This window comes from Scleropages formosus, chromosome 4 (genome assembly GCF_900964775.1).
Source record: "Scleropages formosus chromosome 4, fSclFor1.1, whole genome shotgun sequence".
NCBI lineage: Eukaryota > Metazoa > Chordata > Actinopteri > Osteoglossiformes > Osteoglossidae > Scleropages > Scleropages formosus.
In genome coordinates, this window is record NC_041809.1 from 12,395,871 (window position 1) to 12,423,056 (window position 27,186).

Sequence of the window (27,186 nt, forward strand, 5' to 3'; positions counted from 1 at the left end):
CGAGTCCCGCTTGGGGTACCTTGCGACGGACTGGTGTCCCGTCCTGGGTGTGTTCCCTCCCCCTCCGGTTCAGAAAGTGTGTGTGTGTGTGTGTGTATATATGTATTTTAAATTGACAAACTGATAATCAAACACTAACACCAGAATTCACTCAGTTGTAACTTTCTTTGCTCTTGGCCTGCCAGCTACAATCAAACAACAGTGCAACTGTCAACTTCCATTGATGGAAAAGACTATTATTCATAAAAAATATTTTGGATGTGATGTTTCACTTACTGAAATGGGAACCCACATGAATGTCTTTCACATATGAAATGGATTTAATCTCACACTTCAAAATGAGTGCTTTGCTAATAAAATATCCCTGAATACCTGAGAAATTGAGGGGAATTAAAATGCTCTCTGAAGATGTTCTCAAAATAGTGCCTCCAGCAGAGGGAGCAAAAGTGTTGTTGACGTTTTAAAATGATCGTTCCATGTCCATACTGTAGTTTCCTTGTTTGTGTGGATGCTAAATAAAGGTCACAGACATCTCGCTGAAAGCAGGTTTTTGGTTCATGACTGTGTAGATTGTAGACTGTAGCCTAGAAGGGCTGTTATCAAGTTTATAACTATTTTAGTACAATATTCAACCACACAGAACAGGTAACAGTGTAGACCTGAAAGCTGAGCTGCTTTGGTTAAAAATATTCCGAAGGCAGTGATTAGATGGATAAATGTTACTAATGAAAACCAAAGTACTTCAATATGATTAGCAGAACACCAGTCCTCTAGCGACTCGTTGGACTAGCACATCTCTCTGGAGGATATTCAGTACCTCAGGTTTTCTGAGCTGAACTCTGACTCGAGGAACTTGAGGAACTGCTCTCGGCCCACCTGGTCCTTCAACACTTCATTGATCCCAAAGCCCCACCTTCTCACTCTCTGCTGACTTGGTTCCTTACTGGAAACACCATGGAGAAGACACTGAGCCTGTCCGCTCAAGAAAAGCAAAAATTATATAAATTGTTCAATGCTCAACTTGTATGGAAGCATAAAAACCAAGGCAAATCAATATGAATATCTCAGTGCTTGAAGACAGCATAACTTTGTTCTTGTTTCTAGGAGACATTGTATATAGTTGTGCATCAATGTTTATCAAAGCAATCGCATGTTCAATTTAACTGTAGGTGGCATGGTGGCACAGCAAGTAGTGTGACTGTCTCACAGTGCCTGGGTGGTGCAAGAGAACGTGGGTTCAATCCCTGCTCAGTCTATGTTGAGTCTGCATGTTCTCCCTGTGTCTGTATGGGTTCCTCTGGGTGCTCTGGTTTCCTCCCACAGACCACAGACATGCTGTTCAGTTTCCCCCATAGTGTGTGAATGACAGAGAGAGTGTTGTTTGCAGATGTATGGGTGAATGACTGATTGTAAGCAGTGTAAGTCACTGTGGTGGATAAGGTGTGTGGGCTAGTAACACTACATAGTATCCACTGTAAGTTTCTTTGGAGAAAAGTGTCTGCTAAGTGAATAAATGTAACTGTAAAATCATACACTGGTATTGTCGTGAGTTCTTCAATCACAGAAACTTGCTTTACTTCAGGTTTTCAAATACGATTTAGCTACTATTGGATTTTTTTTTTTTTTTACAATAAATCATTGTCTATTTGTTAGACCCAGAAAATCTGTCTCACCCATGAGTTTGACCTTGTTGAGTGGAAAACCCTATGTTTTGCCAGACAAACAAGGACAAAATGCAGACACAAAACTATGGTTGTGTACAAACCTGACTGCCATTTCCCACATGGTTGTGTCATCAGAAATCCAAGGGTTGGAGGGTTCGAGGGATGTGAGGAATGGGTCATATTCAAGGTACTGCTCTGTGTAGCCTATCAAGCTAGTATGGAAGAGCAAAGGCAAGGCTACAACAACAAGGCTATAACATTATGGGGAGTCTGGCGTTTGAATGTGGGAACCAGTGTGCCATTTATGAAGCACAAACACATTTTTTTATATTTCATTACAAAAAACATTACTTGTACACATTTATAGCTAATACTGTATACATATGTATATACATTGAGGTTTTCTATGCTGGAAGTAACTACAAACAGTCTGTAAACTATTTTGGTTCGAAATGTTTTTACAAACTTTTACGGTTTAAACAAAGAGTGTAATGGCTACAAAATGCACTGCACATTCATGTTATAAAATAATCTGCAAAATAATCTGATTTAAAAATATAAAACCAGGCATACCTTTCTGCCACTTTAGACATTTTCATTCGATGTCTATCTAACTGTTTGTGCCAAAATTTTATCTGAAAAAAACAGCAACAATAAGTGCATCAGTAAAATGTGTTTCAGGATGGCACCTTAAAGAAGCTTATGAGAAAAAATTATTAAATTATTGTTTATAGCAAATAAGATTTTGCTGTTCAGTGAGGAAAAAACACATTATTTTGTGACATGTAGCTGTGACACAGTGATCTGTCAATACATAAAAATCACACTGATACTGCATTAATAACACCTGGTCATGTAGCTCCTCTCTGGTGGGCTGCCGGACCTCAGGGGTAGGACTGACGGTGGGGCTGTGGCTGCGGACATCATTCTGCAACCCGTACACTGACTGCGGAACCACAGCGATAAAATGGTAAACAACAAAACAGCCAGCAGGACTGGCACTGAGAACCTCTTCAACAGCCACGGCACAATTACATACATTTATTCTGTTGTGGACATCCACCTATGCATTGCTGAAGGTCTTACCTTTCTCGTTTTGTGTGGGTTTTTCATTCGTGAGGATTTCTTTATGTCGACTTCTGTCGTGTTTACACACCCAGGCTGGAATAAAAATACAAAAGACAGACTGGTATTTTCCAGTAGTACTAATAATAGTCGTATTTTCGAAACAGAATTCAACATCTTGTATGACATAAAAACATAGGAGTGACGTTGGAAAGGTTATGAATATGCAGTTAAAAACTGTAAGTGTACATATTGACTGCATATCCTTATCATTTTACACTGCATATACATTTATTTATTTAGCAAACACTTTATACCCACATCTATTTCCCCATGTACACAGCTGGCTTATTTTACAGGAGCGATTTAGAGTAAGTCTGCAATGGATTGGTGCCCCATCAAGGGTGTATGTTCCTTCAACCTTGCACCCAGTGACTCCAGAATAGGCTCCAGCTCACCATGACCCTGCTCAGTACAAGTGGTTACTGAAATTGTATGGATGTATTTACAGTAAGTAGCTTGCCCAAGGGTAAGACAGCAGTAGATAAGATTTAAACCAGTGACCTTCAGCGCTACAGGAAGCAGCTCTAACCATTAGGCTACCATCATCAGTACATATCACCTTAACATTTAATAGTAATCATTTTTTATAATCGGGTTTCATGTTTTGCAAACATGAGGTATGCATACGGTTTATAATGAAGATTTTGATTGTAAAAGCAGCCATATACATCCAATCCCTTTGCCACTTCTACAGGATATCTACCCTCAACTCTCCTCCTTCATCTCCAAGATCACTAACTCCTCGCTCTCTTTTGGCTGCTTCACAACCGCCTTCAAAACGGCCCAGATTTCACCTCTGTTAAAGAAATCCTCTCTAAATCACCAGATTCTACTCTCCTCTCTTGGACAGCTTTGGCATCAAAGGAACTGCACTGAAATGGCCTGAGTCCTACCTATCAGACAGATCTAACCAAGTGATCTGGCAGGGCTCCCGATGACTAATCACACATCGCTGCCTGCCTATTGGACATCTCCACTTAAATGTCTGATCACTACTTACAACTCAACCTCTCCAAAACAGAGACTCTTTGCCTCCCAGCTGACCCACCTTCACTCATTTTTCCTGCCTCCTTGACTAAGGGTCTGGGAATAATGACTGACTCATGTCTGTCTTTCACTAAGCAAATCAAAGTCACACCTCGGACCTGCAAATACATCCTGCATAACATCCATAGGATCTGCCCCATCTAACAATAGACTCTATGCAACTCCTTGCCCAGACCACTGATATCGTGCCTGGACTATTGCAACTCTCTCCTGTCTGGCCTTCCAGCCTCTGCCATCAAGCCTGTACAACTGATACAGATGCTGCTGCATGAGTTGTGTTTGAGCTGTCAAAGTGTTCCCTTGTATCACCCCTCCTCCCTGCTCAGGATCTGCTCCTTGATATCTACAGAACCTGATAATTCGCTACGAACCCAAGCACACTGTTGCACTACTCCACCTCTGTCCACTTGGTGTTTCCACACAAAAAAGGTCAAAAATCAAAAGTGCAAAGGCTTTCGGTTCTGGTTGAATGACCTCCCCCTCTCACTCAGAACTGCTGAATCTCTCTTTAAATTTAAGCAGGGTCTTACAACTCAACTCTTCCACACTCACTTCTCCCATGATCTAACTGCATAATAAACATGTAAATGTTTATGTCAAATAATTTTGCAATTATAACTTCAATAATGGATAGACATTTAAATACTTACTCATGTGTTATAAATACCCAATACAATACCCAATACAAGCATAACACACACACACACACACACACACACACACACACACACACACACACACATTTTCAGAACCGCTCGTCCCATACGGGGTCACGGGGAACCGGAGCCTACCCGGTAACACAGGGCGTAAGGCCGGAGGGGGAGGGGACACACCCAGGACGGGACGCCAGTCCGTCGCAAGGCACCCCAAGCGGGACTCGAACCCCAGACCCACCGGACAGCAGGACCGTGGTCCAACCCACTGCGCCACCGCACCCCCTCACTGTGTTATAAATGTCTCTTTTAATTTATGATTAGAAATTGTTAATTAATGGATAAACCTTTATGCAGGTACTTGTGTGATATACACTCAATGTGATGTTTCTCTCCGTTGATGTACATCACTTTGGAGAAAAGTGCCTGCTAAATAGTAAACGTACATGTAAATGTATACGTAAAATGAATCAAATAATGGTAAAAAGATTTGCTCATTGTGCTGTTCAATTGCGCCTTCTCGTTATTTATCACCAGTCAGTGTAAAACTGTATACTCTACATATTCAAAATACCACTGATAAATTCTTTTAACTGCTCTCATTCAGTCAGCTAATTATACACACATCCTACACAAAAGATATTTTGAAACACAAACACGTGTCTGGTGTACCCACGTAGGGAGAAGGAAGTTTTGACAAGAAACATTTCAGCAGATGGTGGGGGTCTGGTGGCGCAGCGGGTTTGGCCTGTGCCTGCTCTCTGATGGGTCTGGGGCTCGAGTCCTGCTTGGGGTGCCTTGCAATGGACTGGCATCCCGTCCTGGTTGTCCTCTCCCCCTCCAGCCCTGCACCCTGTGTTGCCAGGCTAGGCTCCGGCTTGCCATGACTCCACTTGGGACAAGCGGCTTCAGACAGTGTGCATGTGTGTGTGCATTTCTGCAGATTGTCTTACTTGAAAATGAACAGGCTGCATATTATATATATATATATATATATATCTGTATATAAAACCATCTCAGGAAACACGTGGGTGGGGAACCTACCACACATAAAACATACAGTACTTACAGTATAAATTCATGCTACTACAAAGGTAATACTAATTCTGTTATACAGACCAAAGCCACACTAGTACAGTACAGAGTTAACATTTATTCTACAAGTATGGTATTGTTTAATGTAGCAAAAGAAAAATATCCATGGAACTCAAAAGGCAATATTCCTCCTAATACAGCACAAGAGGAATCTTCTACAAACATAATGCTCATAAGGCTCTGTTTGCTCCACAGTTATGCTGAATTTAGTAATACCAAGTTAAGGTTCACCCCACTCTATGGACAATGCCTATACAAGTGAAGGGGCTACTCAATTTGTGAAATGTGTTGTTTTTTAACAAGGCTTTAAATTCACCTATCACTACCGGCGTCCGCCAGGGCTGTATCTTTTCACCGATCCTCTTTCTCGTAGCCCTTGACTTCATCATGAAAAAGGCAACTGCGTATGTTGAAGCAGGCATCCCTTGGACAGATCAAGACCGCTTGACAGATCTAGATTTTGCCGACGACGTGGCCCTGCTCGCCAAAGACGAAACCCAGCTCCAAAACACAACCGAGAGACTCAGCCACGAAGCCACCAAGATCGGCCTGCGTATCAGCTCGGAAAAATCAAAGATCACGAAGACCGGATCCGTAGGCGTGCCAGCCAACATCACCGTTGCGTTGATGCGACACGACTGGAGACAGTGGAGAAATTCACCTACTTGGGGAGCATTGTTTGTCACGATGGTGATGCCGAAACTGATGTCCGGTGCCGGATCGGGAAAGCTTCGGCCGTGTTCCGTCGCCTCCAGCACATCTGGACATCAGCTTCAATCTCCCTCAAGATTAAGTTATGACTATACGCCTCCATTGTCGTCCCGACCGCAATCTACGCATGCGAAACTTGGAAGCTAACGGCGAACACTGTTCACAAGATAAACGCATTCCACCAACGATGTCTCCAGCGGATTCTCAAGATACAGTACATCGACCGCATTACCAACGAAGAAGTCTTGCGCCGGGGAAATTCCAGCAGCCTTCAAGTTACAATCACGCAAGGACGACTCAGGCTAGCCGGGCATATTTTACGAATGCAACGACATCGTATTCCCTGGGTGGCAATGCACTGGTGCCCACTGGGGGCTAGGCGTGGCCAGGGTCGTCCCCGCACCACCTGGCGTCAAACTTTCATCAACGATCTTAAGTTCGCTGGCGTATCCTGGAACAAAGCTAAAGAGCTGGCAGAGGACCGGCAGAGGTGGAGAGACTTCATCGCCCAATGTGCCCAACAGCACGGGAGGATCTAAGACTAAGAAATTCATCCACTTATATTTAAATGATTTTCAGTAAGGATATTCTGAGGTGCAGGTTCCTCTGCATTTTAAATTTAAGAGAACATTTGTATTTGGAATGTTTACATTGCAGTTCTTTGGGGACATGATGGCACAGCTAGGTTTGGCCGATGCCTGCTACGTGGTGGGTCTGGGGTTTTAACCCTGCTTAGGGTACCTTGCAACGGACTGGTGTCCCATCCTGGACGTGTCCCCTCCCCCCTTGGCCTTGCCCCCTGTGTTGCTGGGTAGGCTTCGGCTCACCGCGACCCTGCTTGGGACAAGCGGTTGTTGACATTGACATTGCAGTTCTTGTGGTGTTGAAGAAATCTGGAAAATTACTGTGACTGTAGAATCATGGGCATATTGTGTATTAATGAATTCCTATTGTGACAAGAGACATAAATACAAAAATAACAACAAAAATCTGTTTTTCGTCAGCAATGTCCAATGCAACCACAAACAGTCTGTGTTGAAGGCTTCTGTTTTGTGCAGGGAATGTTCGTTACCAGTGTTTTTTATGAGATTCAAACTGTTGGGAAAATAGGCTTCACAATGGGGACACATAATAAGGCTTATAATCTATTAGGTCCTGGAGAGATGCTCTGCAGACTGCACTCCTTTAATAAGAGATCACCTGTAATGGAGCACTGTGTGTTTGATACATTCAGAGCAAGACATACTGCAAAGTCATATTCATACAGTACCTCCAGAGGTCTGTTGTAATGCAAGGTAGGAAACGCATCCCTCCAGTCAGGCACAACCAATTTCAGTTTCAAAGTGTGCCAATAGTCATAATAATATTTAGAGTGATAAACCTGTAAAAGTATTTTCCAGAAACAATTGTTCAGGCATAGTGCACAAGCAAGATGTCTACATTTATACATTCACTGGAAGGCTTTAAGAGAGACTGATGTGACAATTTCAACCCATTATGAAAAACAGAACTAACTAACTAAAAAACAAGGGCAATAGCAAAGAAGGCGTAAACACAGGTAAATACTCAAGTGACACAGAGAGTGACAGAAAACCAGCTAACGCCAACATCCATGGTGATACATTGCTTTTCAAAAGCATTACACCAAAGCTTTGCTTCTGAAACTAAGGGATCACATGATAAGCTTTTAGCTGATTACTTCCGTAGGTACACTGATAATCCTTCTCAGTATAATCAAAATAATACCTGCATGAAACAAGTAAACAAGCTCAACTCAGTGACAGCATTGCCCTTATAGACCAGCCACTCACAAAATGAATGACAGAGATCAGATTTAAACAAAGATCTGCACAAGCATGCTCTTAGGGACAAAATGTTAACAGACTTTTCCAGACCTTTGAAGATGCGCAAAAAAATAACTGAAAAACTTAAGTAAACCAGTATACTTAATTTAAATTATAAAAATGTTACCCAAAGCTTAATGTACAACCAAGGCCAACAAGCAGAAAATTTTCCATTTCTTGCAATAAGCAGGAAATGGATCAGCTCTTTATTTTACATTTCATTCATTACAAATTATTATTCTACTGTCTCTCCCCAAAACTGACTGCTTAAAATTATATGAAATGGAATTTGGATGAAAGACAATCAGCTTAAAAAAGTGTTTTTGTAGAGCAAATCAATAGTTTGCCAAATGGAAAGAACGCAGAACCAATTTGTTTGCTTTCTGACAAAAGGCCTGGAAATGTTGCAGCTGCAGCCAGGGAACTGCAAACCAAGCCTTCTGCTGCACAACTACTCTTTTCTGTCGAATTTTGCAGGAATGTTAGATGGAGGTACGACAGGAAAGCACTATGATCCTTCCACTTTCCTAGAAACAATTTCCAGCTCAAGGAAAAGGAACCTCTGGACACAGAGCAGTTCAAAGACAGTAGTTCTCTACAGTGCGATGCCAGAAGCACTGCAGATAGGACTGGGAGTCTATGTCAAAAAAGTTTATTCTCCAATTCAAACAACATTTGACAAGGAACTGAGAGTCAACTCCAAAGCTTTGGAATCCATTCCTCAGAGTAAAATTGATTTTGCATCTGCATGTTTCTGACAAAAGTTGTGCCTGCCCTGCTCCTCCCCGGGTACAAACAACATGAGGAGAAAGAAGTAAAAGAAGAATGTAAGTTCCGATTGGGCAGTTGATTAGAAACAACACGTATCATTATTTTGGTGGTGTTTCACTTTAGACAAATCCAAAAATAAACATTTGTAACAAAATGCTGACATATAATAAAACAACATTGCCAGTGATAAAAATCTAACAGCTACTCACCCCAAGGAATTGACAAAGAAAAACAGGTACAGGTTTAGCCCCGTTATCCAGCTAATTTAGCCAGCTCTCCAAGTTATGTCGCTATATGCATTCGTAGTTCACCATTTATGTTTAAGTTATGTTAAGACAGATTTATGAAAATCTGTGATCCATACCAGGTAATATGGAGTGTTTAACTAAAACATTGGTGCCGGTATCAGTTTAATTCAGACATGGATTGAACATAGAGGACATTTTGCGAAATCACTGCTGAACATGAGGACGGACACTCAGTCTGTACTGGCAGTATCCACCCTGAATGAGCAAGTATTTTCCAAAGACACTTTTTTCTGAAGAGCTCTAATGTCAGACCTGTAATGTTCTTGCACAGAAATTCTATTTGTAATTCTGTTTAATAAAGCTGCATCAGGAGCACACTGTTGATAAGAACAGACAGTAATTTTTGGCATCTACCTTGTACATTAGCTTCCATTGTATGTGTTCAAGAGTCAGCAGGTTTGCTGATCAAGATTCTGTTGTTATTGACAGTGTGCTGCACACATTCAGTACATAGAGACTGAATAATTCTGCAGTATCCCTTTAAATATTTTTTACTAAACTACACGTGTCTATGATGAGGTATTCAGCATGCATGCATAAAATAAAGGATATATAGTTAACAGATTTGATTTATTGAAAGGTGTCAAGATCTCTGATCATTCACAATGTACTGAATTGTTTGTTTTACAACACCGCTTTTCTCCTCATTCTTAAGTTTTTTGAATAATCTTTTGGAATTGACTCCATCGAACCCCAACACTTGGAATTGCAATCGCAGTCAACTCCAACATCTTCTTAACTGAAACAGCCCTAACTGCAGAATGGTAAGTTGAAGGTAGGGTCATCCTGCTCTCATAAAAAACCCTGCCGGGGAATTCTTTTATGAACTGAGTTCGTTTTCTCATCTTCTGTCCCGCTCGTCCTAAAAGGGTCGCGGTGGCAGCAGGGACAGCAGAGAGGCCCAGCCACCCCTGTCCCCCGCAACTTCCTCCAGCTCAGCCTGGGGGATCCCCAGCCATTTCCAGGCCAACTGAGGCGACGGAAACTGAGTTTGTTTTCTTAGTATCATTAACCAGCAACGGCACTGGGTCACAACAACATAAGATTCAGAAACATCAGATACAGAGAAATTGTGAAAACATACAGACAAATAAAAAGTTAAAATATTTGAAATATGTGATTAAGTACCATGACCCAAGAAAGAACCCAGAATCTGTGTAGAAAATGTTTATTTATCTCACCTCTACACCAATGCAAATTAAATTTACTTGTTTAAGTTACAAACTACTATTTTTTCTTGTTGAACATTGTCTCCCTACATGAGACCTGAGGAGGCCAGCCAGCGGTCATAGACACACCCCCATGCTGCCTGAAGATGATGACCAACTGCCATAATGGACAAGACGTACCATGCTGAGCTGGGGATTCAAGCTACCATACAGTAACTATTACTTGTAAACTGGCTTAGAACTGTTACTTAATCTACAATGCCCAGGAAGGGTGGGCAGCCGCTGCCTCTTGGAACCCCACAGGTTTTTTTTCTCCCTCGATTTTCAGTTGGGAGTTTTTGTTACTTTCCTCCATGGCCAGTAGGCATACTTATAGCTCTATAAAAGCATTATGTTGTGATAGTTGGTAGTCAACTGTCTTCTATATTTACCTGATGTGTTTTTCTTGTCTTATGCCTGTGTTAATGCGCTCTGTGTCACTGCGTAAGAAAAGAGCTCTATAAAAATAATTTGAATTGAACTGAATCTGTGTATGAGTTATCACGCGATCAAATCTAACATGTTGGTCATCCACATACAGTGGAAACTTCAGATATAGACCACTGCAATAAAATATGTCCATCCACTCATTACCAATAGACACTTGTCTGGTACAGAGTTGTGGTTGTCCGGATCCTAACCTAGGGGTGCTGGAGAGTACACAGCGAATGGGACCGCAGTCGATTGCGGGAAAATCACAAACAATGATTTGCTACACGCAGAGGAAACCCAGAAAACACTGAGATAACAGGAAAAGTCTTCTGGACTCAAAACAACATCGAAACCCACAACCAACCAACTGCGGGACAATGGCATAAGATGTTGCATCAACGTGCAATCTCACATACTGAGTTCTTCCTGTATAACCTCCAACTGTATAAACGAGTATAAATTTAAGTCAACTTGAAGCATGAAAAAAACACACACAGTCTGAAACCACTTGTCCCAAACTTTGGGTAACATTTTTGTAATTTAAACTGCAAACTGGAGCCCAACCCGGCAACACAGGGTGCAAGGCTGGAGGGGGAGCGGACACACCCAGGATGGGACGCCAGTCCATCGCAAGGCATGCCTAGCAGGACTCGAACCCCAGACCCACCAGAGAGCAGCACCCAGTCAAACCTGCTGCACCACTGCACCCCCTTCCCATGAAAAAAAACTTCTCTAAAGCTATTTCCAATTAACTCTATGTTGGTGAAGGAAACTAACTGTACTTAAGAGTCACACATCTGCACCTATATCTCTTTCACCTAAGGTAATTCAGAAATTTTATTTTCTATGATATGTACATCACTTTGGAGAAAAAGCATCTGCTAAATGAATAAATGAATAAATGTAAACGTATGTAGTGTTATCAGCCCACACACCTTATTCTCCAAGGTGATTTAGAATGCAAGTACTGTACATTACTTACAATGGGTCACTCATCCATACATCAGTGAAACACTCTTTCTGTCACTCAAACAGCATGGGGGAACCTGAAGTTCACCCATTGTGTGTGAGTGACAGAGAGAATGTGAGGAATAAGAATAATGAAGAATGAATATGAATAATGAAGAATAATAAAAGAATAATAAATTGTAAAGTGCACTGAACTAGAAAGAAAGACACCCATCACTGCTTTATTTGAGTACACATCCATCTGTTGACAGGACACTGATGACAATAATCTCAGCATAACATTTTAAAGTATCAGTTAGGTTGACTTTTTTTTATTTTTTCCCAAACTAAGTTAATTAAATTTTCCATCAGTATGAATTATGAATGCATTATATTAAGCATTAACTTGGATTTTTCAGTATGCAAGGGGTGCCCTGGCTGTTCAGCTGAGGCAGTAAAAAAAAGAAAAATGCAACCAGCTACAAGGCAATTTCATTTCAACATGACTTGCTAATTGTGCCAATCCTGTAAACACCTCACATGAGAAAAAAAACCAAAGTTTCAACACATTAAAAATAAAAAATCAAAAACTAGTAAAAAATAAAGGGAAAAGTTCTTTGCTGTGCAATTTATCTCATCTTTGACAAGAACTGTTCTGGTCTCTGCTGTGCAATTAAAGAAGTTAAAAAGAAGAATGGACCTACCACTGGTCTGTGAACATCCCAAAAGGCTCTTTCTTGACTGTCAAGTATTTTTCTCTCAACCTTATCTCTTTTCTTATCAACTCTAAAGGGAAAAAGGGAAGAAGCAACAGCCAAAACAACTTACAGTGGAGCACTATGCTCTGGACTGATTCATTCAAAACACAACGCCAACGTGCCTTCTGTTCCACCCTTTCTTTAATTCGACCTTTTATTTCATCGAGAGTTACAATTTTTCAATGGCCCAAGCTTTAAAATCTTTATGTTCACAACTGTCAAATCCAACATAAAAACATTACATTTATAATAATAAGTTATTATGCACATTCAACAGCTGTGATTCGACAAAAAGCCTACATTTACTGGAAATAGACAACTGAATTTCTTGTGATTATTTGTGTAGTATCTAAAAGTAAATTATCTGTGTTTACAGCAAAAAACATTATCGGTTTATATGGTTTCCCCAAGAAATCATGGCATTCCAAACTAAGGATCACTGGTATGATCAGAGCCTTCAGGTAACTCATTGCAATGCAGGTGTTTTACTTACTTTGCTTGTGCTTCTGCTTGCATAAAAATGAACTCCCATTTTCGAGCAAAGGCTCTCTGTAGCCTTGCTAAGCTCTCCTGAAACCAACATTACAGGAAGTCAATTCACCGTGCACTACATCAAGATTTAGTGTGGTTATACTTAATAAATGACTTTTAATATGTTATTAAAAGTGACTGTGGCCAGCAAAAAAAAAAAAAAAACACATTTGAGGTAACATACTGTTATGAGGACATCCTCACTGCAATGTTTTCAAATGTACTTTATTTCTGTAGTCTACATAAAGACACTGGAAAGCATGCTGTATATATAAATACCAAACGTTTAATAATTTTTTGTGAGGAATTTACAAACACCTTCTGGAGCTTTTACAACTCAATTCCCGCCAGCATTTAACAGACATTTTGTTCGATAGTCACTGCTGATAGCATATTTTAAGAACAGAAAATCATTTAAGGGAACGCTTACAGCTTCATAGTCTGCAAGTTCAAGCCTGGCTTTGTTCTGCATTGTCCTTTTGCAGAGGTAAACAGCTAGTAAAAATAGGGGAAATAAGTCACAGGGTGTCAGAGGGAGGCAGGACCTCAAATTGGATTTTTTACTTTTTTAGATCCACTGGCAAAGTGGAACCAATCAAACACAATCCTGTGTGGAACAAAATCTTAATTACAGCAAGCAGAGACCTGGAAAATACAGTTAAGACACCTTCAATTACTCTAACTCATACTGCAGACAAACTCATATGAATGATGAGAAGTCTTTCACATAAACAGAAATGCACAGTCTTACTACTACTCAGAAAGTTCAACAATGCACAGTGAGCTATTACAGTCATATTTTAAAAAGATAGTTTGCAGAAATACACGTGTAACGTTTAAGATGTAACACATGCTTGAACAAACTTGTGAAATCTAAAACTGTAAACATGAATCTAAAGCTAATGTGATAGTGAAACAACAGGAGCTCCATGAAAACTGACATTTGTGTATTTTGCATTTTAATTTCACTTCGAAGCCTCGCAGTACTTTACTTTGTGTTCTTGTTGTCCCTTAACCTTGTGTCAGTGAATAACACTGAGTTTATGTGCTTGTGCAGGCTGTTTACTACCTAAAGCCTTAAGGAGAAGAAATTAAAAAAGAAAAAATATCTTATTTACAAGACTATGAATAAATTTTGACCTGATGAGTGAAACTGAGAAATCTGCTGAAGTGTTGTATTACATTCAGATAAACATTCCTGCTTGGTGCAATCCCAGCGGATACCAAATCATCTGTAGAGACAATAATGACAAATAATGTGTGGTGATTAAATGTCACCAGTTAATGCATCTTCATCAGCTGGGAACAGCAAATATTTAAAAGACTATGCAAACATTTGCTACTAGCAGCCAACATCCAAGCTGCGTTATGAGGCCTTTTTTAAAAAAAAGCTACCCTCATTTCCTAACCTTATGCAGGTCTTTGAAGGAAACCTTTTTAGCATTTCATAATTCAATGCTTAATTTAAGCATTTCTGTTGTCAAAGGACTAATACCTAAGATATCATAAATTACACAGTTGCCTCTGAAATCAGATGCCTGACCTACTTTTGCTCTGTTTTTAGTAAGCATGTAATTAGAGGGTTACAGAGTGGTAAAATTATGGGAGAGACAGTGGTTTTCATACAATTTTCCCATAAGGAAGAACTATGTCTACATACTGGAGAAGTGAGAACTCCACTGCACATCATTAAGTCATTTCCCTTGTATTCATTATTTCTGTCAAAGCAATAGTTTCCTGACTCACTATAGTATCCCTGCAGATTTCCTCAACTCCCTTTTTCATGTAAACTGAGAATTTCTCTTTCCATGGGGCAGATGTTGCCAAGCTGACAAGTCAGAAATCTGGGAACAATTATTGAAGTTTTTGAAAATGTGCCTACTCTTTCTCTAGCTTCAACATGTGTCATTGAACAGTGCTAGTCTAGAACACAATATAAATTAATAACAGTATAAAAATACTATCCATTACAATCGTAATGTATTCTGTGCATTATGTAATGTACTTTTGCTGAGGTGTATGTCGCTTTGGACAAAAGCGTCTGCTAAATGAATAAATGTAAATGTAATGAAACATCAATACATACATATTTAAATATTTGCATATAGAAGGATTTTACTCGTATTACATATTGGTCATAATGTATATTTTCTTTCTTTGTTAGGATTATTAACATTAAACATGTTAGTCAAGTGGTGCACTACCATGGCAACCTGTAGCTAAGGAGTTAAGGCACTTCTTTGTGCTCTAAAGGATGCCGCCTTAAATCCTACTGTATACTGATTGGTGGAGATTTCCTCACTCAGTTCTACTTAGTCATGATCACATATCATCTACGGACTGTCTAAATAGTGCTGTGAATGTGGGGGGATTGGTGGCGCAATGGGTTTGGCTGCGGCTTGCTGTGTAGCAAGTCCTGCTTGGGGTGCCCTGCAGCGGACTGGTGTCCTGCCTTGGGTGTGTCCCCTCCCCCCTTTAGCCTTGCGCCCTATGTTGCCGGGTTAGACTCCAATTCGCCTCGGGACAAGTGGTTGTAGACAGTGTGTGTGCATGTGTGAGTGCTGTAAATGTTCTGTGATTCCAAGCACACATCAGCTCACATGCACAGAAGTCATCCTTCTTGATTGATAAATTGTGTGTTTTACTATCAATTCTGCAAGTCAGCTCATAGCAGCCAGTGATTGCTCAGTACGACGGGAGAAATTGCCATAATCAGTGACTTCCTCAATCAGAAGGTATTGTATAGTGTACAAGATGAAAATCTGCTAATGAAGTACATGTGATAATTGCATCATTTACAAGCGATTTTCAGCGATTCATTAAAAACTCAGCGAAAGCCGAATGCTAAATAAAAATCAGTTCACAGCTACAGCTAAGCACCACAACACAACTCACAACTCACCATAATCTGTATTTTCTGGTTCCCAGCAGTTTGATGGCCAGAAGTAAGGAGTCTGAAATAACAAATATATCTAAGTTATTACAAATCTATTTACAATGAACAAAGTATTAAATAATTAAAGCATGAACAACAGAACTGGTAAACAAAACTCTAAGAACAAATACATTCCTGGTATCTGTCAAGAGTTTTAATTAAAAAAGAGATCTCTACAACCAAGAAAACGCATAGTTGTTGACTGGAAATTTGCAATAAGACAAGCCTCTAATTTCAAAATTAGAATAACAATAAATTAACTCAGTAGAGGGTAAGCTTAATGATTACATTACATTAATGTGTATGAATATTTTCCTGCATACGAATCCATTTTAAACCTTCAGTTTATAAACATTTAAGTGCTTAAAAGGTATAAGGGAATGCACTTACCAAGAGTTTTTTGTGTGTAATCTAATACACTATGGTCTGGAGCTATTGCTGACTGAATGTAAATATCTTCAAAACAAAGACTGTTGTCTTTGTCCTTTCCCTTTTTATTATTATTTATTAAATATAATTTCCTACAAGATAAGGTTGTCATGGAAACCCACTAACCTTCATGGTCCAGTCTAATGAGTACAGAGTGAGGAAAAACAGAGGGAATTCTTCTCATAACAACTGTTGTAATTTATAAGCAGCCCATGCACTGTGAATGTGACAGTGACAGGAAATGGAAATGTTTATTGTAATTATACATCCTATGAAACTCCAAGATGCCTTTGCCATTCAGCCATTGAGGAACTCAAAGGTAACATTACTACCTCCACTTTATACTGTTTAGGGGACCATTAATGGTCAGTAAATTTGTTTATTGTGAAAGGTAGTCTGTTTGTCATTATAGAAAGATGAAAGCAGCACTAATCACAGCTATTACTTCTAATGCTAAATATACACATATCATAACTCAAAGGGACATATAATAACTGGAGATAATCATTAAGGAAGAGTTTTTAGTACACAAAGGGCAGTACATTTTGTGCAGACTTGGCAAATGTTTGTTCTCCTTTTATATTACCACTGTCCAAAGACCATTGCTTAGACATATAAATCTTTTCTGTATGTTTTAGGCTTCCTTCATAGGGGTCTGAAATGTAACTAAATTTATTGCCACAGTTGCCTCAATTTGGAACTAGATTCATATTGAAAAAAATAATATGGTCTCATGGGTTTCACTGTGGAAAAAATAAATGTTATAATTAGATCTACTGAACCCATACAGGCCCAGGGGAAGTGTGGGGTTTCAACAGATAATATGCAGATAGGTAAACAAATCAAAAACAGATGCAGTCAGTAACAGAACAAAGTAAAAAAATAAAGAATTAATACTACCATACTGCAGGATAAATGCAGATAAATTCACAAAATGTCTTCAATATATAGCTGAATGGGCATAAAAATCAGTGAATGAATAATAATACTGCCATAATGCTATTATAGGTTAAACATGTGCATGAAAGCAAATTTCATAAAACAAAATAAATAAATTTTCTCTCTGTAAGCAGCACAAACGTTACTGATTGTCCCCTTATCTGTACAGTCAGTGGATTTGTACTTGATTCAGCTACTTTTCCATAGATGGGAAAGATGAGGAATGAAAAGGTACTACAAGTGTGGAGAGGGCTTTTTAAATCAGTTATCTGTTACCATTGAATCCAAACAAAAAACTGAAGACTCTAAGGATACCTCCCACAGACAGACACATTTTCTGCTCCCACCTGAAACCTGTAGAAGGTCCCGTCATCTTTCAATGTAAGTACATGGTCTGAGATTGGGAAGAAGTAGCCATGTGCTGCCATCAAAGTGCCCAGGTGGAGGGCTTCCACTGGAACACAGCACATTCAAGTCATCTCAACTCTTTCCTCAAAATAAGCCTTTGGAATATTTGCAATGTTATACCAATGATAATGACAGCACAGCAGCACTTCTATTATTATATTTACATATAATAGTTATCATCCTTGGAATATGCAAACAATGACAGAAGAAGAGAATAATAATTCAGGGGAAATTAAAATCTTAAACAAGAACAGGAATATGAAAAAGCAACTGTTTTTCTCAAGAGAACTGAAAAAAAATCAAATGTAGAAAAAGTTGTAAGAAATGTCATAATCAGATGCATGCCTCTGTTGCAGTGCAGTGAAAACACTACTTCTAATCTTTGAGCATAAGAATGATCCACCCATCTATTTTTAGTCACTTGAGATGTGTTGGGCCAGAGGTAATTGTAGGAAGTATAGGAAGTAATCTGGGTCTAAAGTGGGTATTACCAGTATGTCTCTCTCTCTCTACGACACATCCAGAGATGCACACACTTTCAGACACATAGAAAGACTGGGCATTTACAGCAGGACATTTACAGTAGGGCTAAGGACATTTGCAGTAGAGCAACCAACGAACTTGAACAGTACGACTGGTAGGGAAAACTTGAGTACCTAGAGAAAACTCAATACAAAAATGTTGTATTGAAATACAAAGAGACAAGCTATCTCTACAAATCTAGGGTTTGGGTAGTCTATTAATCAAATTCACTGGAATAATTTCAAACATTATAAAATTCATACATTTTAAGCTACTTGGCAGATGAAAGTGGTATATGAAAAATTGAGTAAAACATTAAGTATTGACCATGTTAGGAAAAGTTAAAATGTTTGAGACTGGATGAGAGAAACTGTAATTCTTGACAAAATTACTGTAAATATGTTTCAAGAATTACATAGGAAAGTTGTCTAGTTAGATCAAAAGGTAGCAGAAAGAAAAGCATTCAAGTAGCACTGTGTGTGTGTGTGTGTGTGTGTGTGTGTGTGTGCCCATGACAAATAATTTCATTATGGGCAATGAAGTGTACTAGTCAGGGCAGCACTGAGTAAAGCACACCTTACTGGTAACTAGGCTACACTCCATTCATCCATCCATCCATCCATCCATCCATCCATTTTCTTGCCCACTTGTCCTCCTAGGGTCACGGCGGCAACAGGGAGAGCAGAAAGGCCCAGCTGCCCCTGTCCCCCACAACTTCTTCCAGCTCAGCCTGGGGCATCTCTAGCCATTCCCAGGCCAACTGGGAGATATAATCCTTCCAGCAGGACCTGGGCCAACCTCAGGGCCTCGTCCCAGTTGGCCATGTCTTGTATACCTTTAAAGGGAGGCGTCCAGGGGGCATCCTTATCAGATGCCCGAACCACCTCAAATGGCTCCTCTCAATGTAGAGGAGTAGCGGCTCAACTCTGAGCTCCTCCCGGCTGTCCGAACTCCTCACCCTGTCATGGAGAGTGAGTCCCAACAGCCTGCGGGGAAAACTCATTTCAGTCGCTTGTATCCGCGATCTTATTCTTTTGGTCATTACCCAGAGTTCATGACCATAGGTGAGGGTAGGGATGTAAACCGACCGGTACATAGAGAGCTTTGCCTTACGGCTAAGTACCCACTTCACCACTACAGTCCGGTACAGCGACTGCATTATTGCTGCCGCTGCTCCTAGTCTGTGGTTGATCTCACGCTCCCTTCTCCCCTCACTTGTGAATAAGATCCCAAGATACTTGAACTCCTCCACCTGGGGCAAATTCTCTCCTCTTAACTTTATGGGGCATGCCATCTTTTTCCGTGAGAGAACCATGGACTCAGACTTCAAGTCAGATGAAACGACTACAAAGTCGATCATTGACCTTTAGCCCAAGGAGCTCTGGTGCCAAGTACACTCATGAGCATTCTTGTGTTCGAACATGGTGTTTGTGACAGAAAAACCATGACTAGCACAGAGGTCCAATAACATTACATCATTCAGGTTCAGATCGGGCAAGCCATTCTTCCTAATCACGTCCCTCCAGATTTCCCAGTTATTGCCAATGTGAGCATTGAAGTCCCCTAGTAGGACTATGAAGTCCGTAGGTAGGGCCCAGTCCAGAACCCCACCCACCCTCTCCAAGAAGGCCGAATACTCTGAACTACTGTTTGGTGCATAAGCACACACAACAGTCAAAGTTTTCCTCTCTGCAACCTTAAGTCGCATTGAGACAACCCTCTCATCCAATAAACTCCAACTGTATGGCAGCCAGCTGGGGGCTTGTGAGTATCCCCACACCCGCCCAGTGCTTCTCACCCTGTGCAGCTCCCGAGTAGGACAGAGACCACCCCTTATCGAGGAGTTTGGTTCCAGAGCCAACATTGTGAGTGGAAGTGAGCCCAACTATATTTAGTTGGTATCTCTCAACCTCCTGCACCAGTTCCGGCTCCATTCCCCCCCAATGAGGCTACATTCCACGTGCCAAGAGCCAGTTTGTGCCGCAACGGGCCACAACACCACACACCACCCTGCCCTTTCCTGCCACCTGAAAAGCATCACACCCAACTTCCATGTTGGACCCCCCACGTTGCCTTTTTGGGCTGAGCCTGGTCGGGTTATGTGGGCTGCCCAGCCAACAGGCATTAGCCTAGGAACACTGCCCCCAGGCCTGACTCCAGGGATAGGTCCCGGTGACCCTATTCCGGGCAAGGTAAAAGGGTTTTTGGATCGTGTTAATCTGGACCTTCACTCTAGACCTGTTCGTCTTTGGAGACCCTACCAGGTGCATACTGCTCCCATCGATATAGCTCTGGAGACCCCTAGATCACACCATCCCTTCCGCCACGCCAAGGCCCCGATCCAGGATGGGTGGCTACACAACACTTACTTAAGCGTAGAATACCACATGTAACAGAGTGGGAGAATTTTGTGAGAAAAACACACAAACTTGTTATGCTCTGCAGAGTTAATGTACATTCTTTACATTTAATAGTGTGCCTCCAGTCTGAACACATACTGACCAAGCAGAGAATGTAGATTTCTGCACAATGAGACTTGTCGTTTCTCCTGTTTTGTTAAAGCAAATGTTTTCAATATGAAATCAGACACTCACAGAAAAATTGTACTTTCAAGTTTTCACATCACTCCAGAGAGGTTAGAACAAGCAGAAAAAATTAAGGAAAAAATTAGCTTAAACTGCATTTTGGGCCAAATCCCATTGAACACATTTGGACACTGAGACCCTGAAACTTTACAAGGTCACCATTCTAAATTTAAGAATTCACGGAGGAGTATTTTAGGAAAAGCACAAGCAAAGAAAAGCCCACAACTGGTGGCTAATGAGTGCAAAATGAGAACAGGGCAGATGGCAGCACAAGATCAATGCGGTCCCATATCTGGAACATTAAGGCCCATTATGCCTCAGGAAAATGGCTCCAATTTGTTTTTTTTCTCAGCTGAGTCATGTTCCCTGATGGTTTGACTCTTCATTGATTGTATTGCAAACTCTGATATTGCACAGTATACTGTGGTGCATTTTTTCACTTCTTTTTACCCTGGCCCCCATTGTTATTTCCATAGAACCAGCAGTTTACAGCACCTTCACAGTAGTGAAACACCAGCAGGCAGCATGGTGATGGATACAGGAAAGACAAAAAGGACACAGAATTTTCATATCACAGCGGCTGGTTCACATCCCAGGAACTGAACTGCTTATATAAGGTGTTAAACCTGTAATGTTCAGTAAAAGTAGCAAGATGTATACTATTCAGTTTTTACGGTACGTTTTCTAGCTGAATCTAGGTTGGCTGTTCTACGTCTATGTACCGCAGCGTTTGGAGCTGTGATTGGAGCAGAGATTTTTTACGACAGAACACCCTTTCTGACAACAACCCTCACCATTTTACCTGGACTTGGGATGGGCACTGACTAACCAGTGGCTGGAGCTACAGGCAATTTGGTGTCATCAATTCCCCTGACACATATTTGGACTATACGAGGAATCCGAAGAAAACCTATATGAACACAGGAAGAACACTCAAACTCCACACAGACTGAGTAGAAATCAAACCTACTTTTTCTAACAGCTCCCAGGGATTGTGAGGAATCAGCACCACTCGCTTTGCTACCCAAAAATACAAAGCTGTATCAACAAAGTCAAATTGAAAAACACCCCAGAGGAAAAAAAAACTGTCCAAATAAGAAAGTAGCCATGTAAGAAACTTTTACAATGCAAACATGCTTACGTTGCCCAGTGAATTTTATAGGTTCAACCAATGCAGGATGAAAAAAATCATCCTCTGTATTGCATTGTAAAAACTACTAGACTAGACATCAGACTCAAGCAAAAAACCAATATAAACTTGGATGATTGTTATATGTTATGTAAGTTACCTGGATGTGTGTTATGTTAAATAAGTTATGTATGTACATGCTTGTATTAGTTGGTTATCTTCTGGCCAGCCCTTTTGAAGAGTGTTGGTATATATGTGTGCATTTAAGTATACACGCTGCTATAAATACTTATAAACTCTTACAAATCGTTACTACTTCACATTTGTACTTTCAAGTTTAAATTTACTTATTTAGCAGGTACTTTTCTCCAAAGTAACAACCAGTGGATACTATGTAGTGTCATCAGCCCACACACCTTACACTGCTAGATACACTACTTACAATGAGTCACTCATTCATAGATCAGTGAAACACACTCTCTGTCACTCACACACTATGGGAGAACCGGACAAGCCTGTCTTTGGGGTGTGGGAGGAAACCAGAGCACCCAAAGGAAACCCACACAGAAACAGGAGGAACATGCAAACTCCACACAGACTGAGCAGGGTTCAAACCCATGTCCTCTTGCACCATCCAGGTGCTGTGAGACACCACGGCTACTCGCTGTGCCACCGTGCCACCTGATAAGTGTAACCTGATGTGGGTGGAACATGATACCCAGAGTGAAGAGGTATACCCTCAGCTGATTCACAGGTGTCAGGGAGGCCACCTTTTTTATTATTACAGTTATTTTGCCTTGCTGTCATTGCTTTCACATAAAGAAGCTTCATTTGTAGAGCTGCATATTTGACATATACAAATCAGTTTAACCTACATATCATTTAAAAGCCAATATTGTAAATTAAAGTTTCCATTGTGTCTCCTCAGCATATGATTTATCTCATTCAGAAATTCAAACTTATGCCATATAATGTGGAGAAAAGTTATAAATTAGCAATAATAAAAATATGTTACCTTGATCTTCAACGTTTAGGTTTTTCACCATCCACTGTACAATGTCAGACCCTAAAGAAAAACATATTTCTTAAATTTAGATACAATAAAATATCTGCGTGCAAACTGGTATAAGCAAAATGTTTTATTTCAATACAATCGACAGGGTGTTCATTTTGTGTAACAGTGGTTTGATTTAAAAATATACAGAGTGTATAATATACATTGTACATTCAGTATGAGTTTACAATTGGATCCGACATGTGGACTGAGTTCATCCATTCTGTCAATGTGTTCCATTGATCATAACTGCTGGTTTTAAAACATTGTAGATCTTTGGATTAATCAAAAAGGAATAATAATGTATTTCAGGTGTATTTCACCACAGTTGTGGCTGAACTTGACACGCTGTTGCCTGGATCTAAATCTCATAGATTTGTTGACCAATGCATTCTGCCTAGTTATTGTCACAACCATGCCGACACCATTAGGTCAAACAACCGCACTTGCCATACAGGGGCGTAGCTACGTGGTGGCCATGGGTGGCCAGTGCCACCCCTGACTGAAGCTCGGCCACCCCTCCTGTACAAAGCACTCTGACCACACTGACAGGTGACTTTTTTCACCGCTCAAACTTCACTTGTACGATGCACATAGTGTTCCGTGCGGCGCTATTAGGCTGAGAGCTGCAAACCACCCGCATGGCAGAAATTTCTGTGTGTAGGAGGGAGGAGTAGGAGCAGGAAAACTCAATTTCGGGAGCGTTACTCCAGCCAAGTCCCCCGCAAGAAGATTCGGTGATCAGGAGAGTAAAATCAGTGTTATTTACTTACATTTCACTACCATTTTGTGAGAGTTTGTTAAAGTTGAGGTCCTACGATGTTTCATCATGACAAACAAATGTTAGCTTACCATTAGATATTGCATAACTTAGCTACTAGGCTAATGTTAGCTAAACTTTAAGTTAACTGCCGCTGTTAGCTCGCTAATTTTTAAAAATAATGTTACCACCCATAACGCTACCACATCATAATACGCTTACATTATAGGTCTGTCAGCGTTTTTTGTAATTAGCTATTCAATTTAATAATAAAAAGTGTTTCTTGATAGGTATGTTTGTATAAACTGTAGAGAGCAAAAGGAAAGCAGGGGAAGATTAGGAAAATGAAGATACTCTCCTTTTTTTTTTACAAACTGAGGACTAGTACCAGTAAAACTGAAAATGATGAAGAGGCAGGGAAATTAATACTACAGAGAGGGAAAAAGCAGGGGAAATGTGTACAGCTAAAAGAGACAAGGGGGAAGCAGAGATACAGTCCGAGAGGGAGCTTATGGAGAAGCTCTAGAGACACAACACACATCAGATCAGAATCGGAGATGAGCAAAAACACTCATGTAGTCAGTCGTTGCCCACTAGGTATGTAGGTTACATCAGTTGTATCTGCAAACATAAACAAAAACAAAAAAATAATAATTTCCAATACCCAATTTGCATCATTAGCATCTAAATATATAAATAATGTAGAATAAGGATCGTATTAAATATCATAATTTTCCTACAGACACTTCTAAGTACTGCCACTGTAATTTCTTGTGTACATTTGTAATAAATTCTGCAGAATTTATAGAATTTCTGTCTGTAGAATTTGCTTTTGGTACAGCATGTCACAGTCAGTTGTGATTTTTTTTTTTTTTGGGCACCCCAATGAAATCACTGGGTCTTACTTGGCCACCCCTGAAAAAAAAGTTCTGGCTATGCCCCTGGCCATCAATCAGAACACCCAGAGATAAAAGAAGCAGCGCTGCCTCACAGGCTCGCAGAATCTTGTTGAGACAACTGTCCCCCTTGCGATACAAACCATGACCCCCTCCTCATTCTCCCAGTCCCCTTTCAGCAGTTCCCCCTGGTTCCTCCTGCCTGTTCCTGTGTTTGCATGCCCAAGAATAAACCACCCGCGATTGGGTCCTCACCCTCTCTTCAGTCTCCAGCCCTCATCATTGACAGTTGTGTTTATGGATAAAGTTATGTTTTGATATTATTTATGTAAATTTAAATGTAATTTCAAAGAGGAGGTGAGGCTCCTGGCAGAGTGGTGCCAGGACAACAACCTGTCTCTCAATGTCAGTAAAACTAAGGAGCTGGTGATTGACTTCAGGAAACAGGATACGGTTCATGCACCCATCTACATAGGAGGGGACATTGTAGAGAGGGTCAACAGCTTCAAATTCCTAGGAGTCACCCTCACTGCCAAACTCACATGGACTGAGCACACAGCATCAACCATCAAAAAGGCCCATCAACGCCTCCACTTCCTCAGGCGTCTGAAGAAAGCCAGGATGTCCACTATAGTCCTCACCACTTTCTACAGGTGTGCTGTGGAGTCTGTCCTTACAGAGTGTACTACATCCTGGTGTGGCAGCTGCTCCATACAGGACAAGAAAGCCCCGCAGAGGGTAGTCAAAACAGCTCAGGAAATCATCGGCACACAGCTACCAGCAGTCCAGGACACCTACACCACATGCTGCCTCAGAAAGACGATGTGCATCAGGAAAGATCATAGTCACCCCGCGTGGGCACTTTTCTCTTCTCTGCCATCTGCAAAGCAGCTCAGGTCTATTCGAACCTGCACTGCCAGGTAGAGGAACAGCTTTTACCCCAGTGCTGTAAGAGTATACAATACTCACCAATGTGCCACTTTTGGTAAACAGAGTTGGACTGTTCCTTCCGAGCACACTGGTAAATTATACTATCACTTTAAGCATTCTCATTCTCATTCTCACGTTCTGAGTTCTCTGACTGTCTATTGGCATTATTGTTATTACTGTTATCGTTATTTATTGTTATCGTTATTGTTATTGCATTACTCACTATCATTGTCAATGTTTTGTTTTGTGCAGTATTTCTATTGTCTCTGTCTTGTCCATAGTCTGTGGAGAAGCATTCAAGAAGAATTTCATGATACTTGTACACGGTACTTGTACCTATGACAATAAACTTGAAAAAATAACATTGACAGGAAATGTAACTTGGCTTGTACAGAGTTAAAGAAGATGTGGCTTTCAGAAGCCTTAAAACCTTACAATTATTATGTAACATGGCTCAAGAGATTAATTAAAGTCATTGTTTTGGTACAAAATAACATCACTTGCTCTGGCATCAAGGAGATGCAAAGACATGAAAAACTCTCAAATCTCCCTGATCCATTCAACCTGTTCCCTCTCACTCCATCCTCATTTTGCTCCAGACATTAGCCACCTGTATGGGCCACTTTTTGGGGGTTTCTGCCAAAGAGAGGGATTAGTAAACTCTTCTTTAACAGGCCTCTAGGACAGGAGTGTTGTGAATGACCCAAATGAACATGCTGAGGGTAAACAGGACTTCCCTCCATCTGTGACCCACTTTTGCTAATGGGCTCCAAACTACATTTATTGAAAGAATCCAGAGTATAGTGCACACTGTAGTGTGGTGCTGAAATACAGTAGAACTTCAGGCATACTGCCAACACAAGAGTTTCATATACTGAACTTGAACTTATGTTAAGGTTTGAATAATGCTAATTGCTCAGAATGGTAATAATATTTCAAAAATATTGATAGATGTGATATAATATAAATATAGGTGTCTGTTGTCCCAGCCTCTATCTTTCTATCAAGCAGCACTAAAGTAAGTATTGATTTGTTTTCTTACTAAGAAATTATAGTCTTTGTTTACTATTTGTGCTCAGAACAGAGCTTGTGCCCTTCAGATGTTATGTTATGTTATGTTATACTAAGAAAAATTAGACTCATGCAATACGTACTAAGTGCTATGAAAGTTACAAATGTTCAGTGATACAACCAACGTCATTTTTTTTTAGTAATCAGAGCTGTACTATAGTGTGCATGTTAAATATTGTATATTAATCGTTATTAATGTGTTTTCATTTTTATAATGTACATGTTCAACCTTGGCTGGCCCACATTTCAGCACCATGGACAGCTTCAACAAATGCACTAAAGTGTGAAGACATGGGCAGAAAGAAAGCTGATATCAGGCCAGTACCCGTGAGATCAACTGGCAATGCTGATTTGTCAATATGAATAAACCCACCAAAGTGGGACAGACAGCATGTGAAAACAGTAGCCAGCCAAGTGCAAGCATCATACA

The 27,186-nt window shown here is 40.4% G+C and overlaps 1 protein-coding gene across 1 annotated transcript in view; it reads right to left on the bottom strand.

The window, feature by feature from the left end:
* The window catches only part of LOC108932776 (regulator of G-protein signaling 7-like), a 63,069-nt gene that overhangs the window by 8,115 nt on the left and 27,768 nt on the right, over positions 1 to 27,186 (bottom strand). Inside the window, exons 5-15 of the mRNA XM_018749347.2 lie at positions 23,061 to 23,111; positions 17,749 to 17,855; positions 16,001 to 16,052; positions 13,529 to 13,593; positions 13,061 to 13,137; positions 12,514 to 12,595; positions 2,751 to 2,825; positions 2,512 to 2,610; positions 2,238 to 2,299; positions 1,766 to 1,876; positions 818 to 943 (exon numbers count right to left, since the gene is read on the bottom strand). Coding sequence (XP_018604863.1) covers positions 818 to 943; positions 1,766 to 1,876; positions 2,238 to 2,299; positions 2,512 to 2,610; positions 2,751 to 2,825; positions 12,514 to 12,595; positions 13,061 to 13,137; positions 13,529 to 13,593; positions 16,001 to 16,052; positions 17,749 to 17,855; positions 23,061 to 23,111 — 907 coding nt within the window. The remainder of the gene's footprint in view (positions 1 to 817; positions 944 to 1,765; positions 1,877 to 2,237; positions 2,300 to 2,511; positions 2,611 to 2,750; positions 2,826 to 12,513; positions 12,596 to 13,060; positions 13,138 to 13,528; positions 13,594 to 16,000; positions 16,053 to 17,748; positions 17,856 to 23,060; positions 23,112 to 27,186) is intronic.